This window comes from Cricetulus griseus, chromosome 2 (genome assembly GCF_003668045.3).
Source record: "Cricetulus griseus strain 17A/GY chromosome 2, alternate assembly CriGri-PICRH-1.0, whole genome shotgun sequence".
NCBI classification, from domain to species: Eukaryota; Metazoa; Chordata; class Mammalia; order Rodentia; family Cricetidae; genus Cricetulus; species Cricetulus griseus.
Window position 1 is genome coordinate 169119015 of NC_048595.1, and position 25500 is coordinate 169144514.

Sequence of the window (25500 nt, forward strand, 5' to 3'; positions counted from 1 at the left end):
TTACAATATAGTACTAACATGTATAGCTTTCATAATTCTCGACTCATACTTCCAGAGAGCTCCCATAAGCCAGATTTTGACAGTTTGGACTCTGAATATTACTTTGTAGTTAAATGGAATAAACTGAACCCATTAAAAGATCATAAATTGAAAACAATAAAAAATATACAAAACATCAATACCTGCAGCAGCAACATAAAAACACAAGTAGAATACATGCCAAGTTAAAACAAAGAGAAGGGTAATTAACATTAATGACAAATCTAAATTACATATTTTTCTATGAGGAAGAGAACAGTGAGTTTCGCTAAGTAGCTCTAAAGAGAACAGATACTCTGAGACCCACATAAGAAGGACGAATTATCTGTGTGGTCACATACAACAGGGAGGAAGGACAACCACTAAATTTACCGACACTAAAGTCAGCACATCTCTGTCATTTGCAGTGCTCAGCAGCAATGCATGACAACAGCATAATATATGGGTCCTGTTGCAACTATGTGGGATTAGAAAGGTAGTGCTAAATCATCCACAGATGACAGATATGAAATTGATGGCCTCAGGCCTGCCTGGGCTACAGAGTGAGTTCCACGACAGGCTCTAAAGCTACATAGAGAAACCCTGCCTCAAAAAGCCAAAACCACACACACAAAAAAAAAAAAAAAAAAGAAGAAAGAAAGAAAAAAATTGATGGCATCTTTTTGTTATATACATGCACATATATGGTGTGTGTGTGTGTGTGTGTGTGTGTGTGTGTGTGTGTGTGTGTATAAGAGCTGAGTGTTTTTGTTGTTTGTATGTTGTTTCAGAGCTGACCACTTTGTTTTAGGTAGCCAATTAAGGGCATCATTCCTTCGAGAGACTAAGTCTCCATCTCTCACCTATCAGTTGCTTAAAGAGACTTACCTAGGGGTGAACCCCATGAGAATTTCCCCATTTCATGTTAACATGTCTATTGATATTGGCATTGTTTGGGTACTGTTTAGGAGGGCATTTCTGGGAGACACAGCCTCACAGCACACTTCTGGTCCTCTGGCTCTCACAATCTCTCTGCTCCTTCTTCCACAAAGTTTCCTGAACCATAGGTGCTGGAGCTGTTGTAGGTGTATCAGTTTGGGCTGGACTATCCATGATCCATTGATCTCTGCATTATGTCCAGTTGTGGTTTTCAGTGATGGTCTCCGCCTATGGTAAAGGTTTCTTTAATGAGGGGTCAGAGCTAAACTTATCCGTGGTATAAGGATAAAAATATTTAGACAGTATTCAGGAATTGCACTGATCTAATGTGGCAGTAGTAGGTTCTCTTCTAAAATCAATGACCTCACTAGTCCTGGGTTAGCTAGATTTCTAGTATGAGGGTTTAATTTCCCTCCTATGGAGTGGGTCTTAAGTCCAATTGAACAACTGTATGTTCCTGCCAACATATGAGTATCACTACTGTATCTTTAGGGATGTCTTGTCATACATGTCAGTATTGAGGTTTATAGGCATCATGGCTGTATAGTCTGATTTTTCTCTCCTTCCTGCTCCCAAATCAGGATGTAGAGATTTTTAATTATAAATGTTCAGCTATAGCTTAGGCTTGTTTTTAGCTAGCTCTTATAACTTAAATTAACCGATTTCTATTAATCTATGTGCTGCTCTGAGGTTCACTTACCTCCTCTATTAACTTCCCATGCTACTACATCTGTCTCCAGACTCCTTAGACTCCGCCATTCTTCCCAACATCCTACTAGTCTGGCTCTCCCTCCCAATCTCTTCCTGCACAGCTACAGGGGAGCCAGACCTTTATTAACCAATGGGAGTAATGAATATTTACAGTGTACAAAGATTGTTTCACAGCATGGCTGAACAGGACTATTGATTGCCTCCCTTCTTGGCAGCTCGTATAGTACTTTCTGGTATTATGAATTAGGATACAAGGAGGCTTTCAGGTTAGAGCCAGCTTGAACCATCCAAGTCCTGTGTCCTAAGCGTGCAAGGTCTTGAGCAATAGGAACTTGCCTTCAACCTTTGGGAGGCAATCAAGGGCAACAGCAAAGAGCCTGTACTGTTTTGAACTCCTCTGACGACTGACTAAAACAGAAGAAGCATCCTGTATCTGGTCCTGGAATTTTTGTTAGATTAATTATGTCTCTGTGGAAGCATTGTCAGCCCAAGTGGTAAACTGTTTACACACACACACACACACACACACACACACACACACACACACACACACACATCACATAAACCTCATACACCACAAATAAATATTTAAAGAGTACTCACTGAAGTGAGAGTCTGTAGCACTGGGGTGGGGTGATGGCAGTCATTGAGAGAGATCATAGGAAGATTGTTGCAGGCATTGGAGCTACATGAAGTACAAGTGGAGTATGGTGCATCCAGAGGATAACTTGACTTCTAGTGGATAGAACATATGTAATAAGGTCTCCAACTTATAGTGGGAAGGAACTGATTCTATGAGAGAGCTTATCACTTCTTGAATAGATACAAAATAGGTAAGGTAGGTGAAGATTTGAAGGAAGTGTAATGTAGAAGCATTATTAGAAGTATGAGATATCTAAGTGGGATGTTTTTCTGCCAAAGGGAAGGAGACAAGATAAATTAATTTTACATAATCCAATGAAATCTTGAAAGAATGAGAATGTTGGGAAGGCAGCAGTTTGATATTTTTCAAAGTATTATCACTAACTCAAGTTGTCTGCTATATTCCGTGTTGTTTTGCTATAACAATAACTGATGCTGGGAAGTCTACAAAGGAAGTTTACATGAATTATGACTTTGGCACCTGGAAAGGTGAAACAGCATAGTGGGAAAGTGGAAAGGGAGTCACTTCATGTGTTAGAAAGGACTCCGTGTGAAATATAGAGCCATGATAACGTGAGCTTGGTTTTGACAATTCATTTTCAGCAAAGTACATTCAGTCACAGGAGAGCTGACACAGTGCTCTAAACACCAACCCATTTTTGAGGGTGGAGACACTGTGACCTAACTACTTTCCATTAAGCACCACATCTTAGGGGCTTGGCCACTTTGGCACCTCCACACTGGAAAACATATGTCTGCCACATGAATGTTTTCTTGATAATCCATATTCACACTCAGTAAGGCCATTTATTCGAGCTTTAACAATTCATACACATAAGGAAACTGACTTGGCAAAAATATGGAATAGAACTAAATCAGTAAGCTGTTTTTATATTAACTTCAAAATTTACAGGATGCTCTGAGTTTCATTTATTTCAGGAGATGATTCCCATCCAATGCTTGCTAGTTCTTCATAAGAGCAAAGGCATTTCTCAAAGGAGTATTGGTGACTATGGAAGCACTGGAGAAATGTATCGACCTTTTCCCCACAATCAGCTGAATCCAATGTATGTCACTGATTTTCTCTGGAGCCAGTTGTTGTAATTTAAAAAAAGATGCCATGGGACAGAACTTGGATGGAGGGGTTTTTTATTGAGGGAAAGTGAATGGGAAAGGGGGCAGGAGGGGAGAGGGGAGTCTAGACTCTGGGGAAAGGAATGGCAGAAGACAAAAGAGAGGCTGAGAGAAAGAGAGAGAAGCAGAGAGCGGGCCAAAGAGAGGAGGGAGAGAGAGAGAGAGAGAGAGAGAGAGAGAGAGAGAGAGAGAGAGAGAGAGAGAGAGAGAGAGGAAAAGGGGAGGCGGTGGCAGGGCCCTTTTAGAAGGGAACATATTGAATGTGCACAGGTGTTGCTTAGTGGCTGCAGCTGAGGGTGTATCCTGTCAGAACCCCAAGGGCAGGCCAGTACAGAAGCTTGAATACTATCATCAGTAAAGTGTCTTTTCTGTCTTGGTGTCAGGGCACTATAAAACACACTTTAAAATGTTTACTTTTCCTTGTGCATTCATTAGCCAGAGTGAATCATTGCATGGCAATATATTTGAGGTACAGGTCAGTGTCCCTTATTGACCTCATAACTTTTAACATTGTGTGGTGCATGATGTCTCTCGTCTCTGACAGCCACTCATCCTCTTAGAGTTAAGCAGCTGATAAGAAACATTTGCATAATAAGAACATTAATAACTCTTGTTACTGGTACACATTTCATGCCCAACATTTCCTTGCCAGTCTCTCTACTATCATTCTGTTGCTGTGACTAATTGCTCCAGATTTCATATTCTCAACCACTTCAGTATAAACTTGGTAGACCAAGGCCATACAGTTAACTACTTGGTCAGTGCCTGTGCCCTTAGGTTGTTAAATACTTTGGGGAAAACTAGACTATGAGTAAATAAAATATTTCCTTTTGCGTTTACCAAGGCTGATAATAGAAGTGGGGATGACTTGTTATTAGACTTCAGAACCACATTTTTTTCTTCTCCCTAAGGATGGCATATAGAAGGATCTATGTGGCCCAGTTTTTCAAAGGAAAACAATATTCTCTTGTGACTTAACTTGTTCTTGGAAAATAAAAAGAAGTCTTATAAATGGATCTCACCCAGCCCATGACCTCATCCTCTCCTTCAAGGTCACCTTTCTAGTATCCTGACCTGCATGTGTACACTCAAAACTCATGTAGTAAGTTATAGTGATATGTATCCAGATTAGCCCTTTGCTGGGTAATAACACTTAGCAGCTCTTGCATTGCTGTATTTATTATGAGTATTGCCACCCCAAAGAATAAAGTATGCAGCAAATCCTAGTGGAACAGATATTGGGGTTCAAGCTGAAGATCAGAGAAACAAAGCAGCAAGTTGGTAGAGTTCTCACCCTTTTTAGTCAGGGAGCCTGCATGGGACTACTAATACTCACACCCAAGGGGTGATCTACAGAACCTCAGATTGCATCTCCAGACTGCACTGCTCTCCACCAAACCTTAGAATCCTAGAGTGCTCTCTGAGACTCCACAGAACTCCTCATATTCCTTTCTTGTGCTGGGATTAAAGGTGTGAGCTCTGTTTCTCCTTTAGACTGATTCACTCTCATTTAGCCCTGGGTGGCTTTGAACTCACAGATATCCATCTGCCTGTCACCTGATTCCTGGGATTAAAGGTGTGTACCACCACTGACCAGCTTCTGTGGCTAGCTTTGCATTCTGATCCCCGGGAAAACTTATTAAATAATAAACAGTATCTCACCACAGGTTGTGAATATGTTTTTAGTGGATGGTAAAATGGACTGGCCAAGCGAGTAACAGTGAGTTACAATAGAGCTTCCCCACTCACAGGTGCAGGGATTTCTTTACTGGCCAGTGTATTTACACAGATCCAGATTTATCCACCTAGGCTCTTCCCAAAGATACCACTCCAGGCATCACTGCATCCAGCTGGTAAAAGGGGAAGGTAGCTTCAGGAGGGTGTTTCCTCATTAAAAAGGGAAAGTATTGCACAATGCATGACACATCAAATTGAGGTAGGACCGAGCTCCTCCCCTCACATGGAGATGCAATACAGCATGGGTGACAGGTTACCAAAAGCCAGCTAAGTGCCAGGGAGAAGTCCTGCTCCCATGGTTCGAAGATTTATTTAAAAGACCAAGCTACACGATTGTCACACGCATGCAGAGGGCCTAGGTTGGTCCCATTCAGGCTCCCTGACTGCATGGGTCCAGTGTCCATGTCAATTTCTAAATGGAGATGAAGAAGAAACAGATGGGGGAGGGGGGCAGATGGGAAAGGGAATGGGATGAGAGGGGAAACTGGTTGGTATGTAAAACAAATGAAAGCATTGTTATTTAAATAAAAAAATTAACACCTCCCAAAAGAAAAGTCTGAGCTTATAAGTGTCCCACAGTGTTTCTGATAATAATTCTATTGAAACAAGTGGCAACACATGTAAGAGATATTGGGGCATGTATACTCTTCGTTGGCCTAGAAAAAAGGAAGAATAGATTTTTGTTGTTGTCATTGTTGTTTTGAGATAGGGCTTCTCTATGTAGCCTTGGATGTCCTGGAACTGACTCTGTAGACCAGGCTGTCCTAGATCCACCTGCCTCTGCCTCCTGAGTGCTGGGATTAAAGGAAATACTTTTCTTCTCATTCTTTCCTCCTCCTTTTCTACTAAACTTTTAGGGGTAATGGAGAGTATAGACTTGCAAAGACACTCCCTGAGCATCTCTTTTTCTTATATTAAGGTCTGCATACCATAGGCTGGCTTCCAGTTATTCTGCAAGGACATTGTTAACCATAGAATCTCTGCCCAGATCTCATGAGATTTTCTTGTTATAACACTTGTCCCTTACAGGATCCTTCTCATTTAACAGTCATGTTTCCTCCAGTCACTTCCTTTTGTTACAGCTACAGTTAAAACTTTGCAACTTTTAAATTTTTTTCTTTTTGAAGTTAAAAAAATGACTTTGAAGTTATTATCTGAAGTATGTGTTGCATTATAGTATTTTCATGTTTTATTCTAATTTTCCCCTATCAGCCACTGCCCATACTCACCCACTCTGCTGTCATGTCACGTATATTTCATTGTCTTCCCTTCCTCTTGTCCTTTATGCCTTAGGGTCTTCTTTCATGGTTCCCTTTCTCTACATTTCTATCAGTTCTCTCTCTCTCTCTCTCTCTCTCTCTCTCTCTGTGTGTGTGTGTGTGTGTGTCTCCCTTTCTTTCAGTCTTTCTGACTCTCATTCTCACAGATACATATAAACACACAAACATAGACACTTATATATGCAACCACAGAGAGATATATCATATCTCTCATGCAAATATCATAATTTAATTTTCTATGGCTGAAGAGAATTCCATCATACAGACATACCCCATCATTCTCTCTCTCCCTCCCTTCCTTTCTTCATTTTTGTTTTGCCTTTGAGGCAGGGTCTTGTAAAGTTTTTCAGGCTAACCTTGAACTTACTCTGAACTTGAGGCAGGCCTTGAACTTGTGATCCTCCTGCCCCCTTCAGCCTAATAGCTGGAATTACACCACTCTGGACAATCCTAAAAGATAGCTACGATGGATATAGCATCTTTGGGATGAAACATCTGGGCTTGAATATGTTGTTCCATGACTCCCTGATTTTAAGTTTACTGATGAGAGATTTTGGAACATTCTGCTGTTTTTGCCTTTGTACTTAGGTAGGTGTTTTCCCATTATGGTTCTAGTTTGTTTTGAGTTTTTTTTTGCTTCACATTTTTGACATCATGGGGAGGTTCTTCTCTGATCATGTCTTGTTTTAAAAAGATATATATATATATATATATATATATATGTATATATATGTATATATATTATATAAGCATATATATAAATAATATATATTTTTCCACATAATATTTTTATTGATGTTCTGGGAGTTTCACATCATGCACCCTGATCACAATCTCTTCCTAGCCCTCCTTGTGACCCCTCCCCCAAAGAAGTAAAAGGTAAAAAGAAAAGAGGGGGGGAGTTCATTTTGTGTTATCTATGTAATCTCTGATGCATGGTCAAATTTTTAGTGACCTGCTCCTTGAGATAGAACACCTCCTCCAGAAGCCCTAAGTTGTGGGGTGCTACTCTCCAGCATCTCCATCTCACTTTTGAAGGGTTTTCTTCGCTGGCTTCCTGTCTAGGCTGTTACTTTTTTGTGGAGGGGCGAGGTTGGAATGTGGGTAGGGGTTATCACAGGGGCTTTTCATGTCTCTCTTTTTCAACTGTGCACCAAGTGGTCTCCTTGCTTTTTGAAGTCAGCCAGAACATGGATCATGGGCCTCCACTTGGTTTCTGGCGACAGTGCAGACCACAAACATCCTGCTGCAGCAGGACCACGGACCCAAACAGCCTTCAGAGACTGCCCAGACAATGGATATCAACATAGCCTTAGGTGGCAGTGCCGGCCACCCACATCAATATGGCCTCCAGTGGCAGCACATCCTCTGGATATCCAAGTTGTTTCAGGCTGCAGCATAGACCATAGACATCTGCATGGCCTTTAGTGGTAACACAGACCAGAAACATCAACATAGACCTGGCTGCAGCAGGACCATGAACCCCAGACATGGCCCTTGGCCCTTGGTGGCAGATATAGATATATAGATAATGATATGGATGTGTTTTAATTTTTTTAATCTTTTCAGATACCAGTCACTGACTTTATGAGTGTCTAGCTTTCTGTGGAATAGAAACTTTCCTTATCTCCACACTTCTCCTTTAGTGAATCATGTGGTAATATTTTGTCATCCCTCATCTGACTTAAAAATCCAATTTTAATTTTTTTTATTTTTAATCTTTGTTACATAGCAATCCGAGTTCCCTCTCCCTCCCATCCTCCCCTGCCCCCCCAATAGCCCCCATCCCATCCCATCCCCCTTCTGCTCCCTAGGGAAGGTGAGTCCTTCCATGGGGGAAATCATCAAAGTCTGTCACATCATTTGGGGCAGGGCCTAGGCTGAGGGATTATCCCTCTATGTGAAATGGGCTCTCAAAGTCCATTCTTACACTAGGGATAAATACTGTTCTATTACCAGAGACCCCATAGACTGCCCAGGCATCATAACTGACACCTATATTCAGGGGGCCTGGTTTAGTTTTATGCTGTTTTCCCAGCTGTTAGTCTGGGGACCATGAGCAACCCCTTGTTCAGGTCAGCTGTTTCTGTGGGTTTCCTCAGTCTGATCTTGGTCCCTTTGCTCATCACTCCTCCTTCTCTACAACTGGATTCCATTAAAAATCCCATTTTATCTTTTCAATTGACTTAGGACAATTTGACACATTTATGAGAGGTGGTATTTGCATTTTGTTTCATGTAGACAATGTATAATGATTGGTTAAGATAATTCGCCTATGTATTCAACCTGTGACATCATTTCCTTGTTCTGAGAAAAATAAAATAAATCCTATTACTAATTTGGAGTATCCAGTTGTTTGTCATCAGTCATGGATATCTTGTGCTATAGAACATTGTAAGTCATCTGCTTATCTAGTCACACCCATCGAATGCCTTTTCCCTGCCTTCTGAGTCTCCAGGAACCACTACTGAATTGTAGACTCTTATATTATCAGCTCTTAGCCTCTACATATAGGTGTGGAGATGCAGCATTTTCTAATTATGCCTGAATTGAGTGGGTTTTATGTTTGACAGTGTAAGTGAATTCAACATGTACATTTGGTGTTTGTATATAGTTGGAGACACAATGACTTCAGCAATTAAGGCAAATAGAAATATTTATCAATTATTTTTTGCTCAGTTTGTGTTTGTGTTTGGTTATAACATATAAGCATGGTTGTTACATCTGCCATTAGACATTTTACAAAGAAATAGAAATGGATTCACAAGTTTTCTATTCTTTATATTGCTTGGTGATATGGCTTCATTATGGATTCTATTTAATTTAAAGTGTTGCCTTATTTCTTCCCATGCTGCTAACTATTTCTAGTTTAACAAAAGAAGCTTCACCTCTGGGGGTAATGTGAATGATTGGTACATGCCCTCCTGTATTGGTGTCTCTGATCTGCACCACAGAATTCCGTTCACATGCCTCACAGTGATGTTGATAGCATTTCTGTGTTCTGATGCCCTACTTAAATTTATCTTGGCTTTTTGTTGTTGTTTTGTTTTGAGATGAAATGTCACTATGTATCCCTGCCTGCCTGTGACTTGCTTTGTGTAGGAGACTAGTCATGGACTTGCAATGATTCTACTGCTTCGGTGTGCCCCTGTGTCACTATTATATCCAGGCTATCCTCGACTAGTGGATGCAAAGGAATGAAGTCCTCCCGCAAACACATGTTCTGTGGAGCAGTGGGAAGAAGGCTGCCTAGGAGTGGACTAGCTGTGTTTTTGTTTTGCCAGTGACCTAGTCTGTTAGCTTGGAAAAAATTACTTAGCCTCTTTGAACCTCTATTTTTTTTTAGTATTTGCAAAACTCAAAGGGACCTTATCTAGCTACAGTGGTTTTCTTATTGAGTTTATCTGTGTATTCTAGTATAGCTGGGTTGATGATTTGCTTGTGCAGCTGCTTAGATAAATTTGAAAGAGGAAAAAAAAAGCATAGACTCTAAATGTGCCAGTGTTAGAGGGCAGTATTTTCATATATTCAATAGAGAAGAGGAACACACAAATTGCGTAAAATTTGCTCTTATGGTCTGAATATTACCATTGTCTGATAAACGGTAATAAAACTGTGTGAACTATTTTTCAGTGAGTTTAAAAGACGACTTAAATATCTCCCTTTTACAGAGATGTCAAATGGTAAATCATGCTCCTTGGATTGGATAAATATAATAGGAATGTTTCAAGGTCAGCTCTTCATCAGTTAAGTATAGGTTTATAAGCAGACTGGTTGGGGCCTAGGCTGATTGGTCCAGGTAGGGTTTGCATTCTTGTCACCTGGTCTATGGTAGAGCTGCTTGTGGACAAGCAGGACTGTAGGATCTACTGTAATATACTGAGTGTGTCTCTCAGTGGTCTATGCTGGGACTTGAGAGCTCAGTTCCAAATGACATTTCATTGAACACATGTGTCAGGCAGCCATTCTTTCTTATATCTCCAAGGACCCTGCACAGACTTCTAACACTCAGAGAACAAAGCTTAGCACATTTGTTTAAGTGTTCTCTTTTCCTCTGGTGTATTTAAAGATACTAAGGATTGCCTCTGCCCTCAACATCTTAATGTTATGTAGCCATGGTGAAACATTTGGTCATGTTTATAGAAAGGATAAAGGTAGGAAGATGGGTAGAAAACAGGAAGTAGTGATGTTTTTTGGATTACAGTTGCTGATTTTAGAGTAGTCATTTATCACTCATAATGGGGAAAAATGATTCAAAGTGAATTTTACAAAATTTAACTTAAGTATATTGTATATATGAAAATGTCACAGTGAAATCTATTTATATAATTAGTATGTGCTAATAAAAACAAAAAATTAACTGGTTACAAAATTATTTCATAAGCATTAGAACAACTCACAAGATTTAGACATAGCTGATTTGCATATAAAAATGTTTTACTATATTACATGTCTATCATCAAATCCTAAGAGAAGTAATATCATGGGAGAATCATAGGTGCTTGGTCCCAACACTAAAATTGGTTCTAACTTTGTAGATTAGTTTCTGCATCTCCCTGTGGCTCAGTTTCCCATTTGAAAAATGAGAATTATAGAAACAGACAATATTACTGTAAGAATGAAGTCATACACAATTTTGAAAATACTCAACATCTGACGCATACTGCTAGGAGGAAGTAAAGTTAGTCTATGATTATCATCGTCTGAGCATTTGTTATCAGTTGTCAAGGAACTGGGGACTATTGTGAGTCCTTTGCATCTCTTCCTTGAGTAATTTTTTTTTTAGCACTATTATAATTTGGGAGACAGCTTCCTTATTTCCCTTAGCTATCAGCTCTATATAAGTACTTCCTTTCTTAAGAATTCTCATTCTTTCTTCTTTGAGATCTTCATTTACTAAAGCCCTACTTTTCTCCTTTCCATTTCAGTGAGTTGCTTGGTGCTTTTTGCCAATGGACAATTTAGCATTTGAAATGCAAGAAGATGGAAAGAAAGCTTTATCTATGGGAAAGATCACTACCTCCTCCAAAGTGGTAAGGTGGGGATTTGCATACTGGGGTTATGTGCTCTGATTTGTGTGGCGCTCAGGAAAGAATCCACCCCTCTTTGGACCAGTGCTCTCAATGAGACCCTTTTCTCATTGCTGCTGTGTCCCTCCTTATAAATCCTTAACTACTGCTTCTTTACTGGCCAATTCTCTCTGAAGCATCATTCATAATATCAAAGAATGCTACTGACTTGTTGGGTTTTATCACTAGGTTAAAATAAATTTGCCTCTTAATTGGGATCTCCCATAGGCAATATTGTTATACATTCTGATCAATTAACTTCAAACAGTCAAAAGGAAGATTTTTTTTTAAATTTATTCTTTTTGTTTGGTGGATTATTCATTGGTGTTTATACTGTTTCCCTTCTCTACTAATAGGATGAGGCAGTATAAACACCTGTTTTATTTTCTATTTAAAGGGACCTAGCCAAACTCCAGGCTGCCTCCACTAGTCTTAGTGTGTAAGAATAGTATTTTAAAACTAGTAGAACAACAAATATTATTTAGGAGAATTTTGTTTGAAGGATGATGATGATGATAATGCATATGTGTGTGTGTGTTGTGTGCATTTTGTAAAGCATAAACATCTTAGATAAGTATAGTAATATATTTCTTAATATGGTTGTGGATAAAAAAAAGGAAAGAAGCACTAAATGTTTCATGTTCTGATCATTTCCCCCATTCAACATCAATGAAGTTAGCAGAAAGAAAGTATCCAGAGAGGAGACAATGTTTCTATTTTCTTACAAGTGGAGAATAATGGCTTCACAATTTCTCCTAGGAAAAGAAGAGGCAGTGGTCACTGCTGAGCATTTTCCTGCTGTGCCTGCTGGCCTGCTTCATCACCACAGCAGTAGGAGTACTTACTCTCTCCCTGGTTTATGTCAACACCAAACCTCACTTTGAGCAGGAAGCCTCACCTCCACACACAATGGTTCCCCAAGGACAGAAGACTGTTGATTCAAAATTTCAGTTTCTTAATCATTTACCCAAATCCCAGGTGAGAATAACGAAGATTAGGAAATAGTTCTCTCAATGATGGGTTTAAACTATGTTTACACTTCATGTCATTAAACTGTTCTCCATGGGAAGGGCCGGTGGGATGAAAGAAAGTGGGGAATAGAGAGTGGAAAGCTGAGTTGACAATGGCAGCAGGCAGAAAATTTAGTAGATCATTCTATGTTCTAGCTAGAGAAGAGAAATGCCAGGTTATAAATGGAAAGGTAGGTTTGTGGTGTGTGTGTGTGTGTGTGTGTGTGTGTGTGTGTGTATGTAGTATGTATGATGTGTGTGTGTGTGGGTGTATGTGAGTGGGTTGTGTGTGGTGTTTGTATGAGGGGTGTGTATGAGTGGGTTGTGTGTATGGTGTGTGTATGTATGTGGGTGTGCATGATATATGTGTGTGTGTGTTGTGTGAGGTGTGAGTGTGTATGTGCTGTGTGTGTATGTGGTGTGTATGATGTATGTGTGTGGGGTATGTGTATGAGTATGTTGGGGGTGTGTTTGCATGTGTTGGGGGTGTGTATGATTGTGTGTGTGTGTGTGTGTGTGTGTGTGTGTGTGTGTGTGTGTGTGTGTGTGTGTAACAGGATTAGGTTGATGGCATAGCATACACAACTGTTGTAATTCCTAGACTCTTACAGGAGTGTTGTTCCTTTTGGGAACCCCTAAAATCCACCTCACTTTTCCATTTACCTCCTACTTACTCTGTCAATAAAAATGGCTTACATTCTTTATGGACAGAAACGTGGAAGACAACTCAATGCTGATGATTGCTTGCTTGATTTTTAGGTGTTTGAATTCCCTGGTGGTGCAATCCAGTGGGCAAGGTACAGGAACAACATCAAAGACTATCTCAGTGATGAAGAAGAGGCATTTGGCACCAGCTTGAACAGTCTGAGATCACAGATGACTCTGGGGACACTGAGAATAAAAAGCAAGGGCCTCCGGGCTCCTCACTGGCACTTCAATGCTAATGAACATGGCTATCTCGTGCAGGTACAAGCAGTTTGCCCTCTTTCTGCCTTTTAACTTTTATACTATACCTCAGAGTATTATTTTAGATGTTACCAAGTCTCCTAAGTTAGCTATAGACAAGCATTCAGGCTTTCAATTAGATTAGCCATCCTGGAGAATTTGCCATCACTTTGAACTAATTATTGTTAAAATAAAATCACTGTTGAATTTTTCTATAAATTTGAGACCCCTCTAAGATTTTTCTTTAATATTTTAAGTTAGCAGTTTTATAAGACTGTTATTCAAGTGTATATTCATATCTAGTTCTATTTACATATTTATGCATTTTTTAATTCAGCAAGGGATGAAAGTATTGACTGCCTGCTGCAAGTGCAAAACACCCCTATTTCTCAAAATAAATGTTAGCTGTATTCATAGGGCTTGATGACACATTTCACTTTCTATCTTATATTACACTGTAATATAAATAGTAAATTTTGCTAAAGCTAAAACTAAACTAAAATCACTGTTCTTTGGGCCAAAGTTAAAGTACCAACTCTGATCTAAAGATCAAAGAAACAGTGGCTTCTGAGGAAAATGCAGCAGGTGGAGTAACAAACTAGCATGCTGATGTTCTGCATAGACTCCAAGATCAGGTCATTGAATGAGCTTTTGTTGTTTAGACCTTCCAGAGGATTCTCAATTCAAGTGAAATAGTGACAGAGTTCTTGTAGAACGTTCAAAGTTTCGTCTGATTCAATAATCAGCCAGTTATATGGTATTTTTTCTGTTGTTAAGACGCCCCTTGGCATAAGCATTTAGTCCCAGCACTATGGAGGCAGAGACAGGTGAATCTCTGAGTTTGAGGCCAGCCTTGTCTGTAGAGAGAGAGAGTCAGAACAGCTAGTGCTACACAGAGAAACCCTGTCTCAAAGAGAAAAAGAAATAAAAACTTCACCTAGTCTTTACTAGAGGGAGGATGTCTTCATTAGCATTACTATTGCTTTGATAAAACACCATGATCAAAAGCAAGTTGGGGAGGAAAGGGTTTATTTTACTTACATTTCCACATTGTAGTCTACCACCAATGGAAGCCAGGGACAGGAACTCAAACAGGTCAGGAACCTGGAGTGGGGAGCTGATGCAGAGGCCCTGGAGGGGAGCTGCTTACTGGCTTGCTCTATGACTTTGCTCATTTTGCCTTCCTGTAGAATGTAGACCCAGGGATGGCCACACCTACAATGAGCAATGCCCTCCCCATCAATCACTAATTAGGAAAATGTCCCACAGCTGGATCTTATTTTTAACAGTTTCTTAACTGGGTTTCACTCCTTTCAGATAATTCTAGCACGTGCCAAATTGACATAAAACTAGCCAGGACAGACTAGATGCTCATCTATCAAAGCAAACATTTGTTATTTTTCATGGAAAGCTTGGTGAAATAGAGATGTTTATAAATAACACTCTAGTGTTGGCAGGATTGAACTAAATCTAGGTAGTCTGACTTCTGTTTTTCCAAACATATAAAACAATAAGGGAAAAATTTCCAAATGACCAATTTTTCTGCTATTGGCCAAACTATGGTAGGGTGGTAGGGGAAAGAAAAGCCAGCTGGGTAGACTTCCTTGAAGGGTTCACCAAACAGACTCCACTAAAGAAGTAGATCTGCAGCTTCAGTAGGGAATAGGTCCTGGGAGTCACTTGGTCTGAGGAGGCTGTTTCAGAAGTCAAGGGTAATTTATAATTTGCTTTCTGAATGCGTACTGTATAGACTTGGGTATTCTCTAGCCCCTGGGGAATTGTCAGATCCCTGACTCCTATAACTAGGTCAAAGAACTAACAAAGAGGATGAGGAGGAAATAACTACCACTCAGGTCTGTGGAGACTATGTCTGCCTGCCTCTGATTAACTTGCTGAAGGCCTTGGCACCATCTTTGAGGTGGCTAGTGAGCCTGACCCAGCAGTGGACATCCTGTTGACCACTGTGCTGCCTCTGCTCTACCTCTGGAGTGGTTGGTGTCCTGATGGAATAAATGGATATTTATTCCTGTATCCTGTATGTGGATGAGGACAGAACTCTTTAGAGTGGTGGTTCTCAATCTGTGGGCCATGACCCCCTTGGGGTTGCATATCAGATACACTGCATGTCAGTTATTTATATTACAATTGATAACACTAGCAAAATTGCAGCTATGAAGGGCAATGAAAATAATTTCATGGTTAGGTATTAGCACAACTGAGGGTCACAGCATTAGGATGGTTGAGAACCACTGCTTTAGACTAGGTCTATCTTTTCCTTCTTTTTTTTGTAACAACCATTTTGGATTCAAGATACATATTGCCTATCCAGGCAGAACAAAGACTTCTTTGTTTACCTATCATTTATTTGTCTTACTATGTGACCCTCAATGTCTGATAAAATCTAAGTAATGGCAATAATACAAATAAATACAGAAGGACAGAGTAGAAAATGAAAGCAAACATTATTTGTCCTCAGGGTAGTATGTTAGCTGCCACAAAATAACTTAACTAAATGGTACACAAACATCTAGGATTTAGATTCAGTTACATTACTTAACAGTGCCTTCACACATTAGCTTATTTAATTTTGTATCAGGAGACTTCAAGTATGATGTAGTATGGACAAAAATGTAGACAGTGGAGCTTGCTTGCTTCGGTCCAAATCCCATTTTTGTCACTGACTACCTTAAGTTACTTCAAGAAAATGTATATTCTTAACCAAACTCACTTTTGTCACCTACAAAATAAGAATAAAAATAATAGCACAATTGAATTCAATCAAGTAAAGTGCTTTAATAGGTACCTGATATAATGAAAATATTAAATGTGTGCTATTATATTATCTCCATTATTAAAATTATATACAGACTTTCTCTTGTTTGTAACACACATGTGTCTGTGTGTACCCCAACACACAAAGTGCATATACAAACATATGTGCTTGTACAATCACCTGTGACCAGCACAGATCCTGCATCTATGGCTTCATTTGTTTGTTTGTTTGTTTGTTTTGTTTTTGTTTGCTTGCTTTTGAGACACGGTCTCTCTATGTAGTCTCAAGCTGGCCTCGAACTCACAGAGGTTCACCTGCCTCTGCCTCCAGAGTGCTGGGATTAAAGTTGTGTGTGCCACCACTCCAGGTCTAACAAACACAACTGAGGCTTCAGTTTTTTAAAAGCAAGTTCTAAACATGTTTAAACAAGTTTTAAAATATGGATTCTTAGTGGGAGCCATATTTCCCTTAAGGAAAATGGATTCTAAGTGGAGGCAAAAGATCACACAGAGGGCGGGGAGGGGAGAGGAGGGAGGGAGAGGGAGGGAGGGAGGAGGGATCGGGGGAGGGAGGGAGCGGGGGAGGGAGAGAGCAAGAGGATGTAATAGTTATTATATTAAAAGTTTATAAGGTAATGGAAGGAAAAGTGTTTTAAAAACTTTGTTTACAACACGGGTGATAAAAGAAGATTGAGAAACATTGGTCTAGGTGAAACTAAGGTTTTTATGTTTTAGGGGACGGCATGGATAGGGGTGATTGATGAAGGTGGTGAGGTCGCTACCACATACAATGTTACAGCTGGCCAAGTGATCTTCTTTCCTCAAAATACACTGCACTGGATAAAGAACGTGGGTCATGAAGACTGCTTCTTCTTGCTCTTCTTTTCTACACACGATGAGCTGCAGACTCTAGATCTAGATGATGCCTTTTTTTCTACACCTGAAGACATTGCTTCCAGGTCTCTTAAGGTATGTGATATTTGTAAAATCATGAAGATATGTACTACACAGGCATAGAGTATGAATATCAGTGTTTCTAAAATATAACAATCATCATAGATCCACAAATTCATTAACAGGGATAATAGTGATTGAATAACACACTCAAAAGTGGATCTTGTATTCCTACTATGACCAAAGTTGAAATTGCATTTCTTTTGATTTTCCTCTATGAAGATCTTTCACCTGAAATTGTAATGCATTGGGAGAAAGATTATGACATAATTAATGGAAAATTGCTGCTACTTATAGTAGTCCTAAAGAGCCAAAAGATCACTCATCCTTTTTGTGGGGAGAAGCTTGCTACATAAGAGAGAATTATCTTTTTTTCTTTTCATTTTTTTTTTGTTTTTTTGAGACAGGTTTTCTCTGTGTAGACTAGGATGTCCTAGAAACTCACTTTCTAGATGAGGTTGGCTTAGAACTCAGAGATCTGCCTGCCTCTGCCTCCAGAGTGCTGGAATTAAAGGTGTGCATCACCTCCACCCAGGTGGAACTGTATTTTCATAATTTTCAGAAGAGAATCCTATGTTTCCTGAATAATTGGTCACTTTAAAAGAAATCTTTAAAATTTTTATTTTTTAATGCGGTGCCAAGGTGTTTTAATGCATCTATATATGACATGAAGTCAGGCTAAGCATATCCCTCTCCTCAAACATATATCCTTTACAGTGAAAACTCTTGTTTGCTAACCCCTGAAAGCACACAGTGCATTATAATTCCCTACTGTCACCCTACTGTAAAATAGCATAGCACAATGTTTTGCTCCTGTAAATTACTACTACAATCACTACTTATGATTTCTCTAGACATTTATTTACATTATCACAGGGGAATAACTGATATTGTTTACAGAAGGTCAGGCATAGATGCTTGAAATGCTAATGGGCAAGGTCTAGTGATGGTCTTTAGCTAGCAGCTGGAGAAGGTTCAGTAACAAGCATAGGAATCTGCACAGTAAACTTTTGAGATTGCCTTTCACGGGGGGCCAGTATTCTAGTGCTCTAGAGAGAGTTAGAGAGATGGCTGTTTAGGGAGAATGCTGGTAAGCTTGGGAAACAATGCATGCTTCTGCAGATATTTATATTGACCATTTCAAATCAATCATCTAAACCCAAAATGCATTGGAACCTTTCACAAATATCTAAAATTCTTCTGCCCGGGTCAACAAAAAGCATCTGTGTTAATGTTACTGCAACCTCTGCCACTTACTTTTCTGTTACCAAAATTTGTTAAGTGTTTCATAGCCATACATGTGATTTATGATTGTTTTTCAGCCTGAAGGTGGAATTAATTTCATTAGAAAATTCCAGAAGCAAACAGAGGATCAGGGGGTCAATCTTCCTCCCAACTTGGCAGAGCTAGTTACAAATGCTACTTATGTACAGTCTCCTGACAGCATTGTGTGGAGATATTTTTTTGACCTTAAAGGTATGGCATGTTTCATGAAGGCTTTTAATTAAGTTTTGTATATATGGTTACATATTTTTGGCTTGGGATGTATTTTTGATGGTGGGGTATTGCTAAGAGAAATTTGAAAAACAAAACAAAATTACCATGCTTTTCAGTAGATTAGGAAATGTAGGGGAAATCCTACAGTCAAAAGTGAATGTGGCAAAGTGGGATGGGCATGTTTTAGATTGTAGGGTCAGAGACTGGTGGCAGAGGACATTCCTAACCATGTTAAGGTTAGAAGCCATTCTGAGGAGTTTTTGCAGTATCTTAACTGAAGAGTAGAGCAATTGTGCATATTAAATAAGTGTGAAACAGGGAATTTTGCTTTTTGAAGTGAAGATATATCTGGCTGGTTTGTAGGGAATGATTATAATGAGCCAGTTGGGCAGAAAAGAGATGAGTAGAGGGGCTGTCATAGTCCTTCTAATAGGGGATGGTATAGACCTACACTGTGGCTGTGTTGTGAGGTGGAGCAAAGGATTTAAAGAGATAGCATAGAAAAGACTTGATAGTTGACTACTTCAAGGGTGATGTACAGAATTTTGTTTGGGATAACTCCCAAGTTTTCTAACTAGGTCCCCTGCATTGAATGAAGAATACTAGGATTCTCTGTATTAGAAATTTCAGTACAGTTAGGGAGGTGCCTAGTGGGGCCCATATAACCTGGGGTCAGCAATTCACATTATGTAAGTTTTCTGTGAGTAGAAGAGCTTTGTGTTTTACTGGGTGTCTGTTGAGGTACAATTTTGAAGCATTTGTTATTATGTTTTAAATTTCATTTGTTTCAGGTTCAAAAGAATATAAGTTTCCAGGGGGAGTCATCCAGCTAGCACAGTATTGGAAAGATGCAGATGAACTAAACAGCAATGAAAAAATTTTCAATGAATTTCTACATCAGGTAGTTGAGGAAAAAGCTTTTCTTTTGTTATAATTAAACAACATTTAAAACTTTCTCATATATGTTAATTTATTTTCTTTTTCTTTTTTATGTTTTGAATTAAAGTATAATTACATTGTTTTCTCTTTTTCCTTTCCTCCCTCCACCCCTTCCCATGCATACTCACCTTGCTTTCTCTTAAACTCATGGCCTCTATTTCTTTTTTTTTAAATTTTTTGTTTAAATTAGAAACAAGCTTCTTTTACATGTCAATCTCAGTTTTCTCTCCCTCTCCTCCTCCCCTGCCTCCCACCGACCACCCCCATCCCAAGCCCTTTCTGCTCCCTAGGGAGGGGAGGCCTTCCATGGGGGAATCTTCAAAGTCTGTCACTGTAAGTGGATCAATATTTATCTCTGGTACACAAATGAACTTTGGGAGCCCTCTCCATATAGAGGGTTACTCTCTCAGCCTAGACATGCTGGAGAGGGTCTAGGCCCTGCTCCAAATGATCTGACAGACTTTGAAGATCCCTCATGGCCTCTATTTCTAAAACTGCTATTATACAAACATATACATATATATGCATACATATATAATGCTAAATATATAAATAAAACATGTTCATTGCATATATCAGGATTCATCACTTGTTGTTACTTAACCAGTTTTGCAGCTGTTCCCTGAGGAGGACTATTTATCCATCTCTCAGCATTCCTTAATTGCCTGTAATTCTTTGCTAAGGGTTGAGGCCCTGAGACCTCCCCCTTCCTTGTTTGCATGTGTTGTCCTTGTTCAGGTCTTGTTCATACAACCATGTTGGTGAGACCTCATAGGTGTAACTTCCTTGATATTTCTAGAAGAGGAACTCTCACAACAAATGTCCAGTTCCTTTGGATTTTACAGTCTTTACAGAGGGAACAACTTTTGTTGAATATCCAGGCAGGTGAAATAGAAGATTTAGGTCTGATTCATGACTCTTCTTACTGGAAGAAGAAGGGAATCCTGGGTTAAACAAGAATGGGCTGATTCCATTCATGTGAGTTGCCAATTAAGGCTTGCAAGGGACTTGGAACTTTCCTGACACAAGCAGTCACATCAGTGAAGAGAGTGGAGCATTGTGAGAGTTCCATTTTTGTTTTTAAGAAAATCCAGTTATGTTAGCATATTTCCTGTGTTCACATTCTAGTTGTGCCATATCTTTGCAACTGACTTAGATGTTTCACTCATCACCTGTGAGGTAGGGAGAATGATGCAACTGTAAGATTGTTGTAAGCAGTAAGTGATGTAATACCTATGAGGAATGTGGAAGACATTTGCAGAGATGCATAAATATCAGGGATTTTGTGGTCTTATCAATTGTTGAGTTGCTGAGCAATGAGTTGGTTAAATAACTATCTTTTCTCCTTTTCTTTTGAAAGCATCAAAATGTCCTCGCATTGAGTACACTCAGGATTTATAATAATGGATTAAGACAGCCACATTTTCATTTCAATGCAAATGAAATGGGATATGTAGTGAGCGGATGTGGAAAGGTAATTCCTCAATAAACATTTCTTTAAAACTTTCTTTGATGCAGAAAGGAGCAAATAGATAGTTCTCATGTCAACCTAGTCATCAGGAACAAAAGGAATCTGTCCTAATGGCTTGGTGGACACCTTTTCTACAGAGGATAGTACACAGATCTCATTAGATGCTTGTCATATTTGATGAGAAAGAAAGATTTAAGAGGTTCTGTATTTCTGAAGTGGGCAAGCATATTTCTGAAGTGATGAAGATTAATGTCTTATGAAAGAGGTCTGAAGAATAAGCCGAAGCTGTCAGTTTTGCACCATCACCTAATGCAAACTGCTCTGCCATGGGGAAGTAGAAATAATTCAGAAAGGCTTGGGACATCAGCGTGATGACCATATATACCAGCTTGTACCCCAGCATCTGAGATACTCCTCAGTATACTTATCATCTGGCTGAAGCTATTGATAACCCATTTTACTCTTCAGAGAGTATTTGGCTAGGATGGTCACTTATGTGGTCAAGCTCTATACCCAAGCTATATAGTATGTTACTAAAGTGATCTGACATTAGTTACTACACATTGTCATGAATTCCAGAGATAGACAAGGCTTTGTTTAGAGAGGAGTCTATAGAGGGTGAAAGGGCACAAGGGGATGAGGAGGATGATAGAGGAAAAGAGAGAGGGGCAAGTGAATCAATAAAAATAAATTACACTTGAAAATGCCACAATAACTTTCTCAACTAGTTTTAATAAAATGCTTTGATGCTCTGTATTTCTCTCAATCTTGGAGGAAAGAACAAAAATTATATGAGTTTCACTCAGACCAAAGTCTTGTATGTTTTCAGGAATGAAAGTTTTTGAAAACTGAAAAAGAGCATTGTAGTCCTCCATGCATTGGGTTTCAATTATCTGAACATTCCCCATGTGCCAGAGTGCCTTTATGCATGTTTAGTCTCTAACTCTTAAAAGGAAGACTCTTTAGATGGTGTGATGAAAGATGGATTAAATGAAGGCATGTAGGTGGGAAATCACTGAATGTAAATCCCCTCTGGTATGTCTGGGGCAACATTTGTGACATTAACTAGAACATGATGGCTGATACCTTTTATGGCATGATGTATTTATACATGATGGATATTTATGTACAATTTTTTGGCATCTGTGGTGCTCTGTCATATCCTTACTAAGAAGCCCCTCTATAGCCACAAGCTATGTTATATTTCTGTCCTTCACATTTAATACTTACCCCAATGAGTGTGTGACTTTATGTTCTAAAGTATCACTTCCCCTCAGGTGGGCATCATTAATACTGAGAGAACCATTGAGTTTAATATCCACATTGGAGACGTGGTGTTTTTTCCTATGGGAACCCAGCATTACATCAAGAACACATGTGATGAGGATTTGCTCTTTGTTCTTGCCTTCAGCACCAGAGATCAGGTAAGACTAACAGTCATCAGTGATCTGCTAAGACATGAGCTTGGAGAGAGGTGGCCTTAAGAAATATGAAGAGGTGAATGCGTTATCCAGATGAAAAAAAGTGTATGAAGAGAAGGAGAATCAATACATTTTCTATTATATTCCTCTGAAGTCTGAACAGTGAACCAGAAGATCAGTATGTAGAGATCCATGAAATCATTTCACTCATGGTGAAATAGAAGATATGACAATTATCTGTTGACAAATATATTTCCCAGTATTGATCCCCAGGAATGGATAGGCCTCCTCACATTGAAGCAGAGGTTATCATACTGTTGTGAAAAGTGAGTGTGGCCATTGAGTAGCAGGAGCATTTACCTGACTGTAAGGCTTGCCTCATCATATGGCTGCAGGGTTAGTAGCAGGCCTTCACTAGTTCTTGCTTCAATTTCTTAGCAGGACTGATTCCTTCTAAGGAAGGTTTGAGAAATCTTAGCTCATTTTTCCATCAGACTTTCCTTATCAGAAATGAAGATCTGATTTCCCCATGGCTAAGGGAGACTGGCACTCATAGACACCTGTGTGAGGTTAGATAGCCAAGTACCAAGACATATTGCCAATGCCTCAGCAGTTCCCAGGCCTCTGCAGTGCTCTGAGCAGTGTGTAACTGACGCAGCTTTTGTTTTACATCATCAGGTACAAACTCTTGACATGGATGATTATCTCCTGGCCACCTCAGACCATATTTTGGCCCAGCTTTTCTTCAGAAAGCAAAGCGAGTTTAAGAAGATTCCCAAATTCACGGAGGACCAGGCCATCAACCTACCTTAAATTACTAATGACTTTATATCTACTGTTCTTTGTCATTTGTTGATAAAGAAAGGCCACTGGCTAAGAAAATGTGGCTTGTTACACAATGAAGTGAGGCAACCAAGGCACAACAGCCCTAGGATCACCCATGTGGGCATCTGAATATGAAAATGATCGAACATTTCACATTTGGGTGTCTGATGTATTTGATAAATTGGCATTATTAATGCATTTTAATATGTATATACATACATATACATATGTATGTCTTATTACTTCAAATGTATAGTGTTAACATTTGTTTTTATACATATAAGTAACATTTAACTATGCAAGTACTAGTCATTATTCATCACTGTGGGAGTTAGAAAAGAGACTGGTTTATGTATGTAGTTTGTGAGGCACTGTAATCCATATGCAAGGCCATGTCTGAGGAGTTTACTACCATGACTTAAATTGGAGATTCTCAATCCTTTTTGGCATGAGGTTGTTTTGATATAGTCAACATTAAAAAATTTCAGTCATACCAGTAATTGTGTACTTATATTACCACAGAAGATATTTAGTGGCAAAATGGATATGAACTAATGCCATCTTTGAATGTATTTGGACTTTCTTGGTAACCTCATCATCTGTCTACATTTGAGGAAGTTCTTCCCATGTTTGAAAAACATCTGATAGTTTGTTGTTGGTGTTGGCTGTGTCTGAAGATTCAGGGGTCCCTTATAATCTTTCTGAAGCTGGTTGGGGCTGGTGGTTTCTTAAGTTATATGAAAAGAATTAGTGTATATTTGATATGTACCTTAATTTTGATTGCAGTTTATTGTAACAGGCATTTGATATACTGACAGTGTGCTAATCAATACCATCAGCTCTGAGCTACCCTATGTAAAACTCTTAAGGAGATAGAGCTGGCTTTAATACCATCTTTTAGTCATTACCCTAATACATAATCTGATTTCTTTCAAAGGCTCAGACCGTTTCTTTTTCTTGGCTACAAAAGAATCTGTCCTTTCTTTTCCTCCTCTGACTGTCTCTCTCTTCATTAGACTATCTAGCTCTACTGCTTACTAGTAGAACAATACAGTGAGAACTTTTATCAGGGGTACATGGCTACCTACAAAAAGGGCTGTAGGAACATGATGATATCTTGTCTCTGCTCTCAGTTGTTTGCTAGTCCATTTACCCATATAAGATAAGCACTGTGTTGGATATTAGAGAGACATAGTTGAGTTAATCTCTGCTTCAAGGACTACTGAGGTAGACATGAGGGCATATATTACAAGACATGGTAGAAATTCACTATGATAAGTGGTAAATGTGTGCACACAAACTATATATGGATATACACATTCATGTATAAGCAAAACACCAAACCCAGCTCTGGGAGCCATATGGAGGGTGTTAAGATTTCCTGGAGTAGATCTGAGTGAAGCTGAGCAGTTAGCCACAATATTAAGAGGAAGATGGAATCTGTGAGCAGGCAAGCTCTTCTAGATTGAAGGTTGAAAGAGTCAGTCAGTAGTGCCAAACAGGAAAGTGTGAGAAAGCAGTTCACTGTGGGTGGAGGAAAAGGCCAATAACAAGGGATGAGGTAGAGCTGGGAGGGTCCTGATAGTGAAGATGCCAATATCCTTTAGAGCCATGTTACTGTGCTTTTCCTTATTGCCTTTTCCCAGTAGAGCCAGCCAAGATCAGAGCTTAGCAGTAAGCAGAGGCTTAGCGGTGTTCTGGAGGGAAGTAATGTTGAAAGGACTTAGGGAATAGCATAAAGGAAATGGCACATGGAGGAGGATATCCAAATAGATGCATTGCTTTAGTCATCAGTAATGACTAAATTACTCTGTGAGGTTGTTTTTCTCACATAAAACAATCTCTGAACTGTTAACAGGAGCTTTCCTTACTGACAAACTCTGAGGGTCATAAGGCAGAAAACAATGTGTGTACATAGCTTTTATCTGCAAATTTTACCTTTGAATGTTAAAAAAATATATTCTATAAGTGTGTTTATATGTATGTACTCCTTTTTATGTACTAGGAAGGACTGTATCAGATTACTATGTGGTCATTAAATAAAAATTTTTTCTATCTTGTTATATTATTTTGTCTTTTAATTTTGAACATAATCTGTTCTTATGGTTTTATGTACTTAAAGTAGTCTATTCTTCT

The 25500-nt window shown here is 39.1% G+C and overlaps 1 protein-coding gene across 2 annotated transcripts in view; it reads left to right on the forward strand.

Moving 5' to 3' along the window:
• The window catches only part of CUNH18orf54 (chromosome unknown C18orf54 homolog), a 53495-nt gene extending 28068 nt beyond the window's left edge, over positions 1 to 25427 (forward strand). The window contains exons 3-11 of one of the 2 annotated variants that reach the window (XM_027402646.2): positions 11390 to 11494; positions 12290 to 12508; positions 13300 to 13506; positions 16993 to 17226; positions 18534 to 18687; positions 19500 to 19609; positions 21008 to 21121; positions 22396 to 22542; positions 23218 to 25427. In XM_027402646.2, coding sequence (XP_027258447.1) covers positions 11414 to 11494; positions 12290 to 12508; positions 13300 to 13506; positions 16993 to 17226; positions 18534 to 18687; positions 19500 to 19609; positions 21008 to 21121; positions 22396 to 22542; positions 23218 to 23352 — 1401 coding nt within the window. In that variant the 5' untranslated portion in view covers positions 11390 to 11413 and the 3' untranslated portion in view covers positions 23353 to 25427. Of the gene's footprint in view, positions 1 to 11389; positions 11495 to 12289; positions 12509 to 13299; positions 13507 to 16992; positions 17227 to 18533; positions 18688 to 19499; positions 19610 to 21007; positions 21122 to 22395; positions 22543 to 23217 lie in introns of those variants that run through there. The other variant, XR_004768323.1, reaches the window with a different exon arrangement.
• The last annotated feature ends 73 nt before the right edge of the window (positions 25428 to 25500 follow it).